Raw genomic sequence first — 19759 nt, forward strand, 5'->3', positions numbered from 1 at the left:
TGGATGTAAACCAACTACATTGAGAGCATCTGCCAAAATAAGTTTTAAAATTTCATACCTGATATTAGATGATTATTTCTGAAACTACCTATAATGACAGAATGATTTATGAGGTCATGTCTAGTTTATGACAATGAAAGTATATTATCATAAAAGGGTAAGTATATGTATGTCTAAAGTTGTTCAAAAGCAATTTCAGATTAATAGAGTATATTTTTTAAAGTTGAGAGAGAAGTTAAGCTAGAACATATTGCAATTTTATGCTACTTATAATTGTTTTCTGTCATCAGGCCATTTCTGCTGATCATAAACTATGTTTCCCTTACGAGGCTTTCAGTAGAACATTAATTTATATACTAAACTGATTAGTTTCAGGATTCTGTATTTTAGCTCTTATTTCCTTCAGTATTTCTACAGTTAAAGCAGTTGACAGGAAAGTCGGTTAAAATTGGATGACGAAATCACTGGCATCATTGAGTTTGCTTGCTTGAGATTTTTCAAGATAGTATGCTTTGTGTTTGACTAAAATGTCCTCAAGAAAACAACTGTTTGCTGTTCTTCTGGAATTATGTCACTGCAATATATTGCTGTTGCAGCAAAATATATGTGTCACGAAAATATATGCCAATGCTGCTTTCTATAAGATTCATTGAGTAGTCAGAATACAGTTCGTTTTGAGTAAAAAGCATTTCTAAAAAAATAATTTAAAAAGGTTTCCTTTATTAAGGAGTTCTAGCAAAATAAAAAAAAATATTTTAGAAGACTTTCTTGGCTTTGTAGGGGATTATAAACAGCTTTGTGTAAGGGATTATAAACATTGATTAACTGATTCAATGTAGATCTAAGTAATTAGATATGAAAATGAGACTTAACTCTTTAGAAATCCTACCTGTTAAAAATTTCCTTCCAATGCCCCACTTCCAAGAGACTGTTTTGAAGTCATCCAACATAAATTTAAAAATTCACATCTGTAATATTCTCATTGCAGATTTCAGGGTAGTCTTGAATACACCTTTTGCTTTTGCTTTAGAAATATGTTTATTGCTACTCACTGCCAGCAGTGAATTTTTTCAAGTATCATAGACAATACATCGAATAGCCATAGTAGTGATTTAGACATAGACACTAACACACTAAGATATGATGCTCAGTTTACAATTATTTGTAACATAAAAGTTAAGTTAGCCAGTGTGGTAGGCTGAATAGTGACCCCCAAAGATAGCCAGTTCCTAATCCCTGGTACTTGAGAATGTTACCTTTTATGGCAAAAGAGATCTTGCAGATGTGATTAAGGGCCTTGAGATAGGAACATTAACTTGGATTATCTGGATGGGTCCTATATGCAATACTAAATATGCATATAAGAGGGAGGTTGGACTGCAGATAAAACAGTGTGCCATGCAGGTGGCTTTGAAAATGGACGAAGAGGCTACCAGGAATATACCTCTAGAAGTTGGGAAAAGCAAGGAAAGAACCTCTGATGGGGAGGATGGCCCTGTGGACACCTTGATTTCAGCCTGGTGAGTCTGATTTTAGACTTCTGACCTCCAGAACTGTAAGAAAATAGATGTGTGTTAAGTTACCAAATGTGTGGTAATTTGGTACAGCAGTCGTAGGGAATTAATACATCCGGTCAGTTTAACTATGTTAAATAAGCTACGTGCATAATGTCATTGTAAAGCAAAAGAGAATAAACAACTTCCAGATACTTTGTTTACATTTCTCTTTGTCGAATTTGATTAACTTCTCAGTTGCGGTGTTTGTCAGCTTATTCTTGGTTGATAAGCAGTAAAATTCCTAATATTTAAATGTATTTGTAGGCCTTTTTGGTGACTCATAGCACAACACAATTCTCTTGTTACCTGGAGCGAGTTCCCTTTTCTGGTTCCCTTCCTTAGTTTATAGATGAGATATATATTACCATTGTCTGCACCATCCATTTCTCTAAACTGTTTTTAGGCTGTGACTCAGCATTCTGACTTCTAGAAAAGGGAACCAAATTCTCACACGGGGCAATGTATACATTCAACAAAAGCCTGTTTTGTTTTATAAATACAATGTAGACATTCTACACAGTGTGCATCCATTTTGCAGCAGTGTCATTTTGATCCTGGTACTGGGGGATGCTTATAAGGTTTCTGAAATGTCCCACCCCAAGGCTCCTCTGAGAGAGTGTGAATTTGGTTTTGGTCACTTCTGGCCCCCACACATTGGTTACCGGGGTCTTCTAAGACCTGCTGACCCACCACTGTTTTAATAGTACAAGGAAATCCTAGAAAAGGAAAACTGAATTGTTGCAGTTTCCCCGATTGACATTCTGTTTTTCTGTCTTTATTTGTATGTGGTTGTTCTTTGAGGCTAGGGGAAATGCTGTTGTGTGTTTGTATACCCAGCTGAAGGATATATTGCTAGTTATTGAATGCAAAGCCAAAGAATCTCTTTTCTTAACTGTATTGGTTCTTTGAAGCCGGAGTACTTTCATTTTAACTGATGAATTTCAGTTTTAGCAGTGGGAAGAATCTCATTATCACGATTAGAAAAAAGGAAAAAAAAATGCATGTCTCCATGGGTGACACTAGAATCAGGAACATCCACAGGTTTTTCCAGTGATTACTCTTAAACCTTTTGTTTTTATTTGGCCAGAATTCCAAGAGAAAATTTTCTTCAAGTGAGTTGTTGTTTTAACTGTTACTCTCCCTTTGCCTGTAAGTTTGACTTAATTTGGCATATAATGTATCATAAATGAGGATTTTCAGTGGAAATGGAAAACTATGAAATGACAAAATGAAATGAAGTTCAAAAAGTGATGTTTTTCTAGAAATAATAAGTGGCTTTGCATTGATGACTAAATTCATAGCAGAGTTAAATACAATTAATATTTATGTAGAGTGAGAAAAAGGACATGAACATATATTAATACCTGACATTTGTCACATACCTTCTTTGTTATGTTAAATATGTTGTGTTTTATATGTTCTCTCATTTACTTGGATTCTTAGAAATCCCCGAGTAAGAATAACAGCAGCAGCACAACAAATTAGTAACTTTTGTTTATTAAGCTCTTCCTGGAAACCAGGCACAGGTTGTGTTTAATAGTAAAGTGAGCTTTCTGTGTACCATTTCCTTTAATCACCATTAAAAACCCATCAGAGACTATTATTTTTATGTCAAGGACAACAAACCTGAGGCTTAGAGTTAGTAACTCGCCAAAGGATGTGCATCCAAGGTACAAGAGGATTCAAACACAAGTGTTTCTGCCCAAAGACTGACCTTCCATTGTCAGAGGTGGTAAAAGTCAGAATTAGACAACCAGGAAAAAACAGCCTAGGCTCAGAAGGTCAGAACAATACAGTGACAAGGTTGCAGCCAGAACAGCCAAGAAAAGCACCAAGAGAGGGTCCCTGGAGGGAGACAGACTAGCTCTATCTGACTTTAAAAAAAAAAAAAAAAAAAAAAAAAGGCGTGGGATTGCAGTCCAGCAATTTACTGAGATAGCTGGACTCAGGAGAAAGAATGAACCACTAAACAAGAGTTAGCAAAATGTTGCCATAGCTGCAGATATTTAATTTTGTTGTTGTTTGTTAGCCTTGTAAATCCAAAAGTAATACATGCTTAGTGTACAAAAGATTCAACACCACCACATTACATACCTATAAAGTAAAAGTTCGTGGCTGGGCGCAGTGGCTCATGCCTGTAAATCCCAGCACTTTGGGAGGCTGATGTGGGTGGATCACGAGGTCAGGAAATCGAGACCATCCTAGTCAACATAGTGAAACCCTGTCTGTACTAAAAATACAAAAATTAGTGGGTGTGGTGGTGCTGCATGCCTGCAATCCCAGCTACTCTGGAGGCTGAGGCGGGAGAATCGCGTGAACCAGGGAGTCGGAGGTTACAGTGAGCCGAGATCTCGCCACTGCCCTCCATGCAGTCTGGTGACACAGCAAGACTCCGTCTCAAAAAAAAAAAAAAGTGAAAGTTCTTCTTCTCTCCCCACTCGTTGACCAACCGTTTTCTCATACATCCACCAAACCTGTATAAATACATATCTATGTGTATATAGTTGGTCTTTAGGGATTTTGCTTTTTTTGTTGTTTTTTCCACAAAAATGGAGTCACGCTGCAATACTGTTTTACATCTTTTTTTCATGAAATAATGCTATACCTACATATTTCATATTAGTACTCTATTTCCCTACAGAGGTAATTTTAAAGAAAAATTTTGTATTAAAGAAGATTTTCATGGGTCTGTTCTCATGGTTGGTCAGTTTTGATGTTTTCTACTTTTCTTCCTGGAGCTATTAGCCCCAAATTATAGAGCAGTGTTTTGTTGTTATTCTTGGTTTGGTTTTAGGTTTTTTTTGTTTGTTTTTATTTTTGCTTATAATAGCCTTTGTAAATGAATGGGGTTCTGACCGTCTTGGCCTCTGGACTTATCCAAGGCTAGAAATTCTGCAGTGGAAGGAAAACGTAATCAAATGTGAGACTTAGGAAAAAAAACACAAGTGCAAGACTCTTGGGACGGTTTAGTTTGGATGTTAAAAAAAAATTTTTTTTTTTTTTTTAAATCAAAACAAGTTTAACACATTTCCTCCTCTTCTCCTCCAAGGGCAAACTGTTAGAGCCAGATAGGACCTTGAAAATCATGTTAGCCTCTTGCTTTTGTTTACTTAGAAGTCCCAGGGGGTTTATCCTATTTCCAGCGCAGGTTGCAGGGCTGATTACAGAGAAAGCCAAGCCCAGAACCCAAATCTGTGTTCAAATCTTTCTGTGAGTGCGCAATCCATTGAAGCCCACTAAATTTTCAGGCCCCCACATAGTTTGTAGAATTTTCAGAGTCCAGCGGATTTTATTTTAAAGTCGAGGTATACATATATGCCATAGTACACATTTAGAGGGGCTTCTGGGAGGCCCTGTGGCAGTTGGCTGTAACCTAGGCTTGTGAATTCCCGCTCCACAGCTAAACTATGCCCTATGACCTTGGGAAATGGTCCTAGTTTTTCTCACCCTTCCTTTTGTTATCTGTAAAATAGAGATAAAACTGCCTACCTCATTGGGCTTTTGTGAGGATAGACTAACATTTGTGAAGTACATAGCCTGGTGCCTGGTTCCTTAGTCAGCTTAGTAGTTCCTGTTAAAAGAAAGCTCTTCAAAGCTTTTCATAAGTTTTTGAAAAGTAAAATTCAGTTTTAAAAATGGGACAATATTTATGTGTTAAATTATTCTTACAGTAGGAAAGAGATTTCAAAGACTACTTAAAATATTTTTAATATATTATTGTACATGGTATAAAATTCAAAATGTACAAATGAAACACAATAAAAAGTATTTGTGTGTGTGTATGTACCCTTGTACACATATTTTCTGCATATACTCGTTACATTTTAAATACTGTATCTTTACCCTTCTCTCTAATGTCTTGCAGATAGGACTAACTATAGCTCTAGATCAATATTGTCTAGTACTTTCTGTGATGATGGAAGTATTCTGTATTATCTAGTAGAGTAACCACTAGGATATGAGTCTAGAAGTGTATTTCTTACAACAGAATAATTTTAAAGTCAATTTTACTTAAACGTAGTAACTATGGGTGACTGGCCTGTGGCTACCGTATTGAACAATGCCATACAAGATATTTATGTGTATGTTGCATTTTTCAAAAGCACATGGATCCCAAATTTTAAAATGAAGAGTAACTATGGGTGACTGGCCTGTGGCTACCATATTGAACAATGCCATACAAGATATTTATGTCTATGTTGCATTTTTCAAAAGCACATGGATCCCAAATTTTAAAATTAAGAACAAAGTCATATATAACTGTGAATTTAATATTAATTAAAGCAGTCTGTAGTTCTGTACATTTTAAATTATGTGTGACTAATATGTAGAAAGCTGAAACTAGATCCCTTCCTTATACCTTATACAAAAATTAATTCAAGATGGATTAGAGACTTAAATGTTAGACCTAAAATCATAAAAACCCTAGAAGAAAACCTAGGCAATACCATTCAGGACATAGGCTTGGGCAAAGACTTCATGACTAAAACACCAAAAGCAATGGCAACAAAAGCCAAAATAGACATATGGGATCTAATTAAACTGAAGAGCTTCTGCACTGCAAGAGAAACTACCATCAGAGTGAACAGGCAACCTATAGAATGGGAGAAAAATTTTCTAGTCTACCCATCTGACAAAGGGCTAATATCCAGAATCTACAAAGAACTCAAACAAATTTACAAGAAAAAAACAACCCCATCAAAAAGTGAGCAAAGAATATGAACAGACACTTCTCAAAAGAAGACATTTATACACCCAACAGATACATGAAAAAATGCTCATCATCACTGGTCATCAGAGAAATGCAAATCAAAACCACAATGAGATACCATCTCACACTGCTTAGAATGGTGATCATTAAAAAGTCAGGAAACAACAGATGCTGGAGAGGATGTGGAGAAATAGGAATTTTTTACACTATTGGTGGGAGTGTAAACTAGTTCAACCATTGTGGAAGACAGTGTGGTGATTCCTCAAGGATCTAGAACTAGAAATACCATTTGACCCAGTGATCCCATTACTGGGTGTATACCCAAAGGATTATAAATCATGCTACTCTAAAGACACGTGCACACATATATTTATTGTGGCACTATTCACAATAGCAAAGACTTGGAACCAACCCTCATGTTCATCAGTGATAGACTGGATTAAGAAAATATGGCACATATATGCCATAGAATACCATGCAGCCATAAAAAAAGATGAGTCTGTGTCCTTTGCAGGGACATGAATGAAGCTGGAAACCATCATTCTCAGCAAACTGTCACAAGGACAGAAAACCAAACACTGCATGTTCTCTCATAAGTGGGAATTGAACAGTGAGAACACTTGGACACAGGGCGCGGAACATCACACACTGGGGCTTGTTGGGGGGTGAGGGACTGGGGGAGGGATAGCATTAGGAGAAATACTTAATGTGAATGACGAGTTGATGGGTGCAGCAAACCAGCATGGCATATGTATACCTATGTAACAAATCTGCATGTTGTACACATGTACCCTAGAACTTAAAGTATAATAAAAAATAAATAAATAATGTGTGGCTAATATATTTTATTTTAAAATCAAGTAGCTTAAATAAGAAGATGGGAGTTCATTTTGGAGAACATGCTGCAAATCAGAGAAAGCTGTGAAATGGCTGTTTGTAGAATAGCAGATCTCAACCAAATCAGAACATTTAAATCAACTTAAAGTGGAAAAATTCAGAAGATTAAGAAGCAGCATATCTCAGAACATGGGCTCATTTTCCATTATTTTATTCAAGAAATATTTACTGAGTGCCTAATGTGTGCCATGCAAGAAAGGAACTTGCCCAAGACCCTGACTCTGCTTACTGCCAGTGCCCCAAACTCATTTCCTTTTGTAAAAGAAAAAGCTTCAGAAGAAAATCAGTTTTCATTCAGCTACTACAAGTGATTTATTTAGCAGGAGCCCCTTGCTCACTTCTGTAGTCAGTCGGCTAACTCTGGGCTGGAACACTAGTAGGGAAAAAGTGAAGTATGTGTTCATTCTATGAGTGCCTACACCATTTTAATGTAAAAAAGCCAAGAGATTCCAGAATTTAAAAAGCTTTTTAACATTCCTTTATGGAAAGGTATAAATAAGCTCGGAATCGTGGTGTCCAGCCACATTGCCTCATTCTTCTGCCCTTGGGGAAGCCCACAGTGTAATTTGTCTTTTCTTTTGGCTTTCACCTTGTCTTCCCCAAACAGTGATTGCTTCTTATGTTAGCATTGCATTTGATCTAAGTCTTATTCGTTTTTTGCACTTTGAAAATTTTCTGTTATGACATGTTTTGTTTTCATAATAAAAGAAGAAAAATAAATAATAGCATAAAACATAGTCCAGGTCACAGAGTTGATGAAAGCCTGACAAAGCAGAGATTGTGAAGAGAAGGTAAATTGGAGTGGGAAAGATAGGATTAGAAGATAGAATTGACAAAGCTTGACTACAGTTTAAAACACTGGTTTTATGTAATTGTGATCTATTTTAAAGAAAGACAAATGCAAAATAAAGGTTTTGGTTTTTTTTCCCACTTGTACTCACGGCAATCAAATCTTAAATGTATTTCATTATTTTTCAGTCACTCATCGTTTAAGATGATTTGCCAAGTGTATTTTTAGCCCACAATATAAAATCAGTGTATATTTGGGGTCATGAAAAATGCTTAGATGAAATAATGGGAGTTCGTTTTTCTGCAAGACCATTTTTTTTCTGTTTATCTTAAGTTAATGATAACAAATCCCTATTGTGAGATTATCTTACTAAGATAGGTACTGGCTTAAAAACAAAAAGTAAGGACTGAAAGATTAAAGCCCTGAAAAGGAATGCTTGAAGAGCATTAACTTTACCAGATTCCTCAGGTTGGCAGCTATTCCCCTTTGCAAAAAGTGTTAGAAATTGATCTCTTTACTTGGAAGGAAGGATTTTACAGAGGGCTTCCAGAAACACATCTGATTTCCAGTTGCAATATCAGAATATTCTAGTTATATTGATAATCTCCAGAGAAACAAAGTCTATGAGTACTCTAGTCAAAGCAAAAGATTATCTGATTGTAGAATTTCTAAGGTATTATTTCTAAGGTATTCTAGCTTTTTTTCTGAAGTAACAACTGTGTTTGGCTATATGTGTTGACAATAATAGTCTGTGTAGAAAAGGGAGAGAAAAATAAAACAATGTATCCCATTTTGTTATTTCCAAGAGGAAAATGAGTCTCTAATGAGATGTCTCCAAACAGTGCTGCCGTTCATCAAAGCACATGCCCCAGATCTGAGTGAATTTAATTATCGTGGGGACAGTGAAACGAGGACATTTAAATCAACTTAAAGTGGAAAAATTCAGAAGATTAAGAAGCAGCATATCTCAGGCTGCATAGAATTAATATTAATATTTGACATCTCTTTTCTCTTAGAAGGAATCATCTTTGGAAGGGGGCAACAAAGTTAATCCCAAACATGTTTTTGATTAGCCAGTACATCAGAATCAGCCCATCATTTTGGAGAAAGAGATCAGTTCTCTGCATAGATAAGCCTTCCAATGTTAAGAGACAAGCTCTGTGTGGTATCTAGATTGCTGCAGAATAATTTGAGCCTCACGCAGGACTTTTGATCAGAAGAGAAATTTTGATCAGGAGGGAAATTGTTTTATTAGGGGTATTATCTGAACTTTGCTAGAGCTATTTACTCCTTTACCAGAAAAATAAGTTAAAATCTGAGGATAGAAAATAATATGTTTCATGAAAATAATTCCTTTTTATGAGTCTCCAATTGTTTGGTTGGTGATTTTTGGTTATTTATTTATTTATTATTAATTATATGATTCTTTCAATAGCTTTTGGTGGTACAAGTGGTTTTTGGTTATGTGGATGAATGGTATAGTGGTGGAGTCTGAAATGTTAGTGCACCTGTCAACTGAGTAATGTACATTGTATCCAATATGTAATTTTTTTATCCCTCAGCCACATCCCACCCTCCCCTGGTTCGTTATTATACTATGTATGTTTTTGCATCCTCATAGCTTAGCTCCCACTTAGAAGCGAGAACATGTAATATTTGATTTTTTCATTCCTAAGTTACTTCACCTAGAATACTTACCTCCATTTCCATCCAAGTTGCTGCAGAGGACATTATTTTGTTCTTTTCTGTGGCTGAGTGGTAGTCCATGGTGTATATAGACCACATTTTCTTTATCTACTCATCAGTTGATGGGCACTTAGGTTTATTCCGTATCTTTGCAATTGTGAATTGTGCTGCAATAAACATACACATGCAGGTATTGTTTTCGTATAATGACTGTTTTTCCTTTGAGTAGATACCCAGTAATGCGATTGGTGGATCGAATGGTAGATCTACTTTTAATTTCTTTGAGAAATCACCATACTGCAAAGGTTGTACTAATTTATATTCCCACCAGCAATGTATAAGTGTTCCCTTTTCACCACATCCACACACAACATCTATTGTTTTTTGATTTTTTAATAACAGCCATTCTGGCTAGAATAAGGTGGTATTTCACTGTGGTTTTAATTTGTATCTCCCTGATGATTCGTGATATAGAGCATTTTAAAAAATATATTTGTTGGCCATTACATATCTTTTTTTTTTTTTTTAGAAATATCTATTCATGTCATTTGCCCACATTTTGATGGGATTATTTGCTTTTATCTTGCTGATTGAGTAGCTTATAGATTCTAGATATTAGTCCTTTGTCAGATGCATAGTTTGTAAATATTTTCTCCCATTCTGTGGGTTGTCTGTTTACTCTCATGATCTCTTTTTATTTTTGTTGTTGTGAACAAGCTTTTTAGTTTAATTAGGTCACATTTATTTTTGTTTTTATTGCATTTGCTTTTGGGGTCTAAGTCATAAATTCTTTGCTTAGGCCAATGTCCAGAAGAGTTTTTGTTTGTTTGTTTGTTTTTAAGGAAGAGTCTTTCTCTGTCACCCAGGCTGGAGTTCACTGGCGCAATCTCAGCTCACTGCAACCTCCACCACCTGGGTTCAAGTGATTCTCTTGCCTCAGCCTCCTGAGTAGCTGGAACTACAGGCAGATGCCACCACACCCACCTAATTTTTGTATCTTTAGCACAGATGGGGTTTCACTATGTTGGTCAGGCTGGTCTCAAACTCCAGACCTCGTGATCTGCCTGCTTCGGCCTCCCGAAGTGCTGGGATTACAGGCGTGAGCCACCGCGCCCAGCCCAGAAGAGTTTTTACTAGGTTTTCTTCTAGAGATTTTGTGGTTCAGGTCTTAGAGTTAAGTCTTTAATCCATCTTGAGTTGATTTTTATGTGTGGTGAGAGATAAGGGATGCAGTTTCATTGTTCTACATATAGCTATTCAGTTTTTCCAGCACCATTTATTGAATAGGATTTCCTTTCCCCAATTTATGTTTTTGTATGCTCTGTTGAAGATCAATTGGTTGTATTTGGTTTTATTTCTGGGTTCTTTATTCTGTTGCGTTGCAATGTCTATATATCTATATTTATACAGGTACCATGCGGTTTTAGTAACTATAGCCTTGTAGTATAATTTGAAGTCGGGTAATGTGATGCCTTCAGATTTGTTCTTTTTGCTTAGGATTGCTTTGGCTATTTGGGCTCTTTTTTGGTTCCATATGAGTTTTAAGATTGTTTTTTCTAATTCTGTGAAAAATGATGTTGGTATTTTGATAGGAATTGCATTTAATCTGTCGATTGCTTTGGGCAGTATGGGCATTTTCACAATATTGATTCTCCTAGTCCATGAGCATGGGATGTATTTTTATTTGTTCATGTCATCTACAGTTCCTTTCAGCAGTGTTTTGTAAGTTTCCTTATAGAGATATTTTGAGTTATTTTTTTTTCTCTTTCTTTTTTCTCTTACTGTCCTTGAGTTCTTGATTTGATTGTCAGCTTAGTCATTGTTGCTGTAGCAGTGCTACTGATTTGTGTACATTGATTTTGTATCCTGAGACTTTACTGAATTTATCAAATCTAGGAGTCTTATGGAGGAGTCTTCAGGGTTTCTAGGTATTTGATTGTATAATTGGCAAACAGAGATAGTTTGACTTCCTCTTTTTTATTTTGGATACTCTTAATTTCTTTCTCTTTCCTGATTGCTCTGGCTAGGACTTCCAGTTTTGGTCTTTTAAACAAACCTTAAAAGATGGCTAAACTAAGAGATGGGGAGTATATTCATCTATGACTTTTCCTCTGCTGCTCTGTCTCTTATGCTATATACTAATTTATTAGCCAATAAATATCTAAGAACCTGGCTGCTCAGTGTTCAGTAAATAATAGCCTAGTTGAAATACCTTGTTGGAATATGGGACCTTTATCTCAAAGCCGAATGTCTCATTTTTCTCACCATGCTTAGTTGTCATGTCTTTATGATTGTATTAGGGGATATTTTACTATTTCTGTTTCTGTTTGTGTTATATGTTGATGTGTATTATGTCAGTTAAGCCTAATAAAAGATCCTATTAGAGACCCAAGGAAGTACAATTGTCACCATTTGAGATATAAGAAAACAAAGGCTCAAGGTGTGAAATTCCTACCCTGAGGTAAGAGTTCTCTTAAGTGTTGTAGCCTCAGGGAGGGACCTCTCTAGCATGTCAGACTGATTTGTTTGGCATCACAGAGCAATGCAGTGTAGTATCAAGTTTCAGTCCCTGTGTATCCTACAGTTATCTCATTTTTCTACCCAAACAGGTTCTTATCCATTGACCAGCATCAAATAGGACATATGCTCAAGAGGGTGAAGGAAATAGAAATGTATAAGATATATCTTACTGTGCCTAGATACTTTCTATGTAGGCACAGGGAAAGGGGACATAATTTAAAAATATGTATTTACATATGAGTAGAGTACAACATATACTAGAGGCCAAGGCCCTTGTTCTCAAAGCACTTAGATTCTGGTAAGCCAAAAACATTCTCGACTGTCAAGTACAGAGTGACATATCCATTAATTACAGAGTGTGTGTCAACTGAAAATATTTTGAGGTATTGGCTTTCAGTGAATTCTGATAAACTTTATCTCTTACACATCTTTGGCTCAGGAGTAAAGAATTTGTAACATCAAATATGTTAACTAATAATCAGCCAGCTATCAGTAATCATAATGAAAATCATGTGTTGTCATTATGGCATTTTTCTATCTTAGGAAATGCAGCTCTTTCTTCACTACTATTGCCGTATGTTTAAAGGAAAAGAATTACTCTTATGTGACCCAGTTCACACCTTGCCAAATCCTTTTACTCTGTATGTGAGCCAATTACAAAGGGCTTGTTTTTACAAATGTGCTTGCCCATCAGTCCAAAAGTACCACTGAAACCAGAAATATTTTCTTAAAATGTAATCTTCCAAACATGGCATTCTGGTAGCATAACCATATATTGTGATTTTTAAAAATGCTCAACATTTCATAGCCTATGGAAGAATCTCATTTTTCCTCAGGCCTATGGCAGTTCTCAATAATTTTATGAGATGTAGTATTGACTATATCAAGTTGAAGAAAGGTCACAGATCTCCATGTAAGAATTTGTAAGTGATTAGAAAATAAAAAAGAACAATAAATGTAATGAAACATATTATAAGGAAAGTGTTTTCTGTATCAGTTCATTAGTTTTCAAAGCCCAGCAGCATGAAATTAATACGATTTCTACCAGCAAATCATCTCTCCAATGTTTTTTCTTTTTTTCCCCTCTTTTCTTAGATTGAAAAAGAAAAAACAAGCCAAACAAAATGCAGAGACAGCCTCAGCTATGGCTACAAGGACTCATACTGGGAAGGAAGATGCCAATACAGTAGTTTTAGAGCCAGACAAGTGCAACATTGCTGTGGAAGAGGAATATATGACTGATGAGAAGAAAAAGAGAAAAAGTAATCAGTTAAAGGAGATTAGGCGTACAGAACTAAAGAGATATTATAGTATCGGTGAGTATTCATGGCGTTACTGCAGTATTTTCATTTAAAAAGCCTATAAAAATTTTTAAAAGACTATCATTTGTGATGGATCATAATAATGGTAACAGTTTGTGGAGCAGCTGCTATGTGCCCCTGGCCCTTGCTTTATATACATAATCTTGTGTAAGGGGATCACACTAAAATAATGTCTCATTTAAATTTGTGTTCCCAGCATTTAACACAGTGCCCAGCATGTATTGTGTACTAATAAACGTTTATCTGAAGAAGAGTCACTTTCTCTTTATGAGAAATATTTTTCTCATCGTATGTAGACATATTCATAAATATGCCGATAGAAATGCCTGTACTTTTTGTCATTTGCTAGACAGTAGAAAATGGAGGAGACATGGCCTAGCATCTGTCAGTTAAAAAAAAAAAAACAAACCCTAGGGGTCTTTTTTTTTTTTTTTGACAAGGAGTCTTGCTCTGTTGCCTAGGCTGGCGTGCAATGGCATGACCTCGGCTCGCTGCAACCTCTGCCTCCCAGGTTCAAGCAATTCTTCTGCCTCAGCCTCCTGAGTAACTGGGACTGCAGGCACCCGCCACCACTCCTGGCTAATTTTTTGTATTTTTAGCAGATGGGGTTTCACCATGTTGACCAGGCTGGTCTTGAATTCCTGACCTCAGACACTTGGGAGTCTTAAAGGGAATCTTGAAATGAGTCCACAGTGTTACATAGTTTCTCAGAACAACCCCTGCATCTGAAACTACATTCGAAGAAGTGGCATATCTAGCTTGACCTGAATCATCCATCCCATACCTACTGTTATATCACATACACCCACTGATTTTCTTTCAAAGAGAATGCAAATAAATGAAATAAATAAAGGGTACCAGGAATCAGAACTTGGCATGGTATACAGGTTATGGCATAGTTGAGATTGCTAGGAAAGGGAGAGAATACTGAGAGCAGTATCTGAGAACACACTGCAAATACGGTAAATGAAATATGGTTTTGTAGCAGAGCAATGACACTTGTTCTGGGCCACCCTCAAGTTGGTCCTAGTTAATACCAAAGTTACAGGAAGACATACGTTTATGTCTCCATGGTTTTTTAATTTTTTTTATTTATTTTATTTATTTACTTATTTATTTTGAGATGGACTCTCACCCTTCGCCCAGGCTGGAGTGCAGTGGCACGATCTCGGCTCACTGCAAGCTCTGCCTCCCGGGTTCACGGCATCCTCCTGCCTCAGCCTCCCCAGTAGCTGGGACTACAGGTGCCCGCCACCACGCCCAGCTAATTTTTTGTATATTTAGTAGAGATGGGGTTTCACCATGTTAGCCAGGATGGTCTCGAACTCGACCTCGTGATCTACCCTCCTCGGCCTCCCAAAGTCCTGGGATTACAGACATGAGCCACCACACCTGGCCGTGTCTCCATGTTTAATGTAACCTTCCAACAGTGTTAGAAGACATATGGCATGGCATGCAGGTCATGGCATACTTGAGATTGCTAGGAAAGGAGAGAAAGCAAAGGGCAGTTACTGAGAACACACAGAATACGGTAAATGAAATGTGGCCTTGTAGCAGAGCAATGACACTTGTTCTGGGGTGCCCTAAACTTGGTCCTAGTTAATGCCAAAGTTACAGGAAGACATACCTTGTATCCATGTTTAATGTAACCTTCCAACAGTGTTCAAAGATAAAATGGACTGCCCTTGAGGTAGTAATAAGTGCTGCATTGCTGATGTTGCTACCATACAGGCAGATGCTCTCTCGGCAGCCGAAAGCATGTGGTTTGTAGCTTTACAGTCGGCTAAGATGATTGTATAATGTATTACATGTCTTAATGGATGTTTTTAATCTCAAGCTATTCAGTATTTTATAAAAAGCTGTAACTGTCAACCTGTTGAAAGATACTTCTGTGCTGTTAATAAGCTTCCTCTTAAAATGTAAATATTAAATATTATCCCTTATTTCCAAAAAGAGGAAAAGGATTAAGGAAAATTGCATTTCATATCTTTTGTTTGTTTTGAGATTGGTTCTTGCACTGTCACTCAGGCTGGAGTACAGTGGTAGGATTATAGCTCACTGCAACCTCCGACTTCAGGGCTCAAGCAGTCTTCCTGCCTCAACCTCCTGAGTAGCTGGGATTACAGGCACATGACACCACACCTAGCTCTATATATACATATTTTTTTTTTTNATATTTTTTTTTTTTTTAAGAGAGAGAGATGGGATCTCACCATAAAACTGGTTTCAAGCTTCTAGCCCCAAGCAGTCTTCCTGCCTCGAAGNTAATGTAGGTGATGGTTTGATGGGTGCAGCAAACCACCATGGCACATGTATACCTATGTAACAAACCTACATGTTCTGCGCATGTATCCTAGAACTTAATTTTTTTTTTTTTAAATACTGAGTCTCACTCTGTCACCCAGGCTGGAGTGCCATGGCACAATCTCAGCTCACTGCAATCTCTGCCTCTGGGGTTCAAGTGATTCTTCTGCCTTAGCCTCGCGAGTAGCTGAGATTACAGGTGCACGCTATAATGCTTGGCTAATTTTCATTCTTTTAGTAGAGTCGGGATTTCACCATATTGGCCAGGCTGTTCTTGAACGCCTGACTTCAAGTGATCCACCCACTTTGGCCTCCTAAAGTGCTGGGATTACAGGCGTGATCCACTGCACCCGACCCCAAAGTGTATGCTTTTTTTTTTTTTTTAAATGATTTCTCACTGTATTAGGATAGCCTTTTTATGTGGTATACTCTGTCGCGTGTGTAATGCTGAGTCTGAAACAATGCCCTTCATGCTTTACCTGACTGATTCTTTCTTGACTTAACAAAATCAGCTCAATCATCGTTTCTTCCAGAAGCCCTCCTTGTCCCTGTCCAGGTTAGACTGCCTTTCTGCATTGTTATTATGGATGTACTTGATTACCTATGTACAGGCTGGGGTGACTTAGACCCTAGAGTATTAGCTTTGTGTAGTGTCTTCAGCGTGACAGGTGCTCTTTAAGTGTGCATTGAAAGGAATAATTAATACGTACATAAATGAATACTCTATTTTTAATTGTTGGAGTTTCAAGAAAACTCTGGAAAAGCATAGGTAATAATGTAGTCATTGGGTCAGAAGTATCCTGTGATTTTATTTGGTAGCATTAAGTAAAGAAATGTGGCCAGGCTCAGTGGTTCACACTTGTAATTTTACCCAGCACTTTGGGAGGCTGAGGTAGGAGGATCACTGGAGGCCGGGAGTTCAAAGCCAGCTCGGGCAATGTACAAGATCCTGTCTCTACAAAATATACATTAGCCAGGCGTAGTGGCATACGCCTATAGTCCCAGCTACTTGGGATGGTGAGGTGAGAGAATTGCTTGAGTCCAGGAGTTGGAGGGTACACTAATATACTGCACTCCAGGCTGAGTGACAGAGCGAGACACTGTCTCTGAAACAAACAAACAAAAAAGAAATGCCATTAAAGTTTATCATCTCTCAAGAATGACAATGATAGCAACCGGTTTGGAGGTTTGAGGCATTTCCTCAGGAGAACCCAGTGCTTAGATAAAACCTCTAGGTGAAATTCCAGGGTTCCTTGACCCTTTCCAAATCTGACTAGAGTTGACAAACTCTCATCTTGGCAGGTTTGCTGACTCTCCCAGCATCTGACCTGGCGTGTTTCTCAGTCCCATCCCAAGGTGATGTTCTCTACCACTAGATGGAGCATCAGACCTCAAGTCAAGAGCATCTCAGTTCACTGCTGCTTTTGGGGGCTCTAGTCTAGGAGGGAAGGGGAGACTTTGCCATTGCATGCCAGCCTGGGTGACAAGAGTGAAACTCTGTCTAAAAATTAAAAAAAAGAAAGAAAATGGGAGGATCTCGTTGACTTGCTAAGGATTTGGGATTTACCTTGTAGTCAGTGAAGAGCCATTGGAGGAGAATGTCAAGAGAAAAGGAAATTCTCTACTTTTTGTTTGCTCTATATTTAGTTTACCATCAATTCTGTGATTAATCTAACATGAAGACAGGCTGTGCTGGTCTGAGACTAGGGCTTAGGGGAAGGAGCACACTGCAGCAACACACAGCAGCATTTGATGGTCAGTATAGTGTGTGAGGGAGAAATAAAAACAGAGTCAAAAATTGATAGACTAGGAAGCTCAAGAAGGAGGAAAGAAGATAATGAATTTATGTTTGGAGATGTTTTCGAGGTACCAGGTAGATTTGTCTAGAGGGGCCTAAATTTCAGGTGAAAGGCCTACAAATTGCTACTTACAGGTGTCAGATGAATCCACATGTGTAAAACAAAAGTAATCCAGTGAATATACAGAGAGCCAAAATGAAAAGTTAATGGACAACAAATAATAATGAATGTATAGAAAAAAAGACTAGGAGGATATATAACAATATGTTGATAGTTGTTTTCTCTGCTTACAGAAATTGCAAGGCAGTTTTTTTTTGTATATTATGTATAGTTATTTTTAATATTAATCAGAAAATAAAGAGTTGAAAATAAAGTAAAAGTAAGAGCTTTGCAAAAATCAAAAGCATTAGACAAATATGAAGTTCTATAAGCAATATATAACAAAATAATTACTTTCTGTAGGTATCTATTCCACATCTGTAACGTCATCTGCCTGATCTAAAGAAGTATATTTTGACAAAATAATGTTTTCACTTGTGAAATTACTTTTATCTGTGCCTCACTTAATCCTTGGGTAATAAGTCATTGCTATCTCCTGACACTTAGGAAAACACAACAGTTGAGATACTAATAAAGGATGCTTCGGAAAGATTGAGTCACTAGAATTGCCTCATAACAACATGGTGCTGATTCTAAAAATGCTTTGCTTTTGAGAGGGGAGTAGGAGAAAGGAAGTGGAGAGATTATATTGAGGCAGATGGCGTCAGATAAATCTAGATCCAACACCTAGCGCAGCACCTGGCACACAGTAAGCATCAAAAAATCCTTCTAGAATGAGTGAACTGAGCCATTTTGTGCTTTCATTTGTGTTTACTAATATATAAAGTACTCCTTTTTCATTTATTCTGTTTGCGTAAACTCTTAAGGAATTTTTTGGTGATAATGTGTCTTAATATGTTTTTCAAAATTTGTTATTAAGTTAAATTTGATACAAGCACCTTGGAATGTTTATAAATGTATTAAAAGATGTTTGGTCTATATTAAAATATCAAAATGTATTAAATTGACATGAACTATATCATAGGATACTTTTTCTTTTTCTTTTTGTTGAGACAGAGTCTTGCTCTGTTGCTCAGGCTAGAGCGCAGTGGCACAATCTCAACTCACTGCAACCTCTGCCTCCCAGGTTCGAGTGATTCTCATGCCTCAGCCTCCCAAGTTGATGAGATTACAGGCACACGCCACCACACCCACCTAATTTTTGTATTTTTAGTAGAGACAGGGTTTCACCATGTTGGCCAGGCTGGTCTCCAACTCCTGACCTCAAGTGATCCACTTACCTTGGCCTCCCAAAGTGCTGGGATTACAGACGTGAGCCACGGCACCCTGCCCGGATTCTTTTATATTAAAGGAATTCATTATTTCTTAAACTTAGAATAGTGAACATCTTTGCTTCTAAGAATATGGAGATAGAAATGGAAATTTTCCAAATATAGGTAAAATTTCAGTGTAGGGAAGTTCTTCATTTGAAACATAGCTGTGCAGCCATAAGATTGGAAAGAGATGGACACATTTTATAAATAAGGGGGGACAAGACTAAATTGGGATAAAATATATTATAATTATGTAATGTTTTAATATAAAAGGTGAATACCAAGATCTTGGATAGTGAAGTTGAATTTTAAGAAAATTATACTTGGGAGGTCATTATAACAAACATAAAAGACTTAAATAAGAGGGCATAGCTCATTTTTTGATTATCATAGTCAAAGATTTATTTAAAGAGAACCTCTGCAGTACAAAGAATGAATTTAGCTTTCAGTATAAAATCTGTAATGTCTATATTAATCATTTCAAATCATAGTTTTTCCTCCTGAACTCTAAAGAAACTTAAAAAAATAAATGAAATCCTTTACTTTTCCTTTGATATCTGTTTCGGTTTTTCAACAATATGGAAGTAACAGACTACTAAGTTATTTCTCACAAAGGCAACCCGACACTTTTCCATAGACAGATTACTTTTTCTTAATGTTTTTTTCCTAACTACACATGTGAAGATTTCATGTCCATCATTTGTCTTTGTTGTACATAGCAAGTTCAGAGAGCCAAAGTTATGTTACATTTGATTAATCAATTTCTAAACATAAACAGGTCAAACCACAAGTGTCTAATAA

At 36.9% G+C, this 19759-nt stretch overlaps 1 protein-coding gene across 5 annotated transcripts in view; it reads left to right on the forward strand.

The window, feature by feature from the left end:
* Positions 1 to 19759, forward strand: part of NCOA7 (nuclear receptor coactivator 7) — a 162208-nt gene that overhangs the window by 64645 nt on the left and 77804 nt on the right. For 4 of the 5 annotated variants that reach the window (XM_025383252.1, XM_025383253.1, XM_025383255.1 and 1 more), the window contains one exon: positions 13256 to 13476. The exons of the other annotated variant lie outside the window; for it this stretch is intronic. In XM_025383252.1, coding sequence (XP_025239037.1) covers positions 13256 to 13476 — 221 coding nt within the window. The remainder of the gene's footprint in view (positions 1 to 13255; positions 13477 to 19759) is intronic. 5 annotated transcript variants of the gene reach the window in all.

The sequence above is a fragment of the Theropithecus gelada genome, chromosome 4, assembly GCF_003255815.1.
Source record: "Theropithecus gelada isolate Dixy chromosome 4, Tgel_1.0, whole genome shotgun sequence".
Classification (NCBI taxonomy): domain Eukaryota; kingdom Metazoa; phylum Chordata; class Mammalia; order Primates; family Cercopithecidae; genus Theropithecus; species Theropithecus gelada.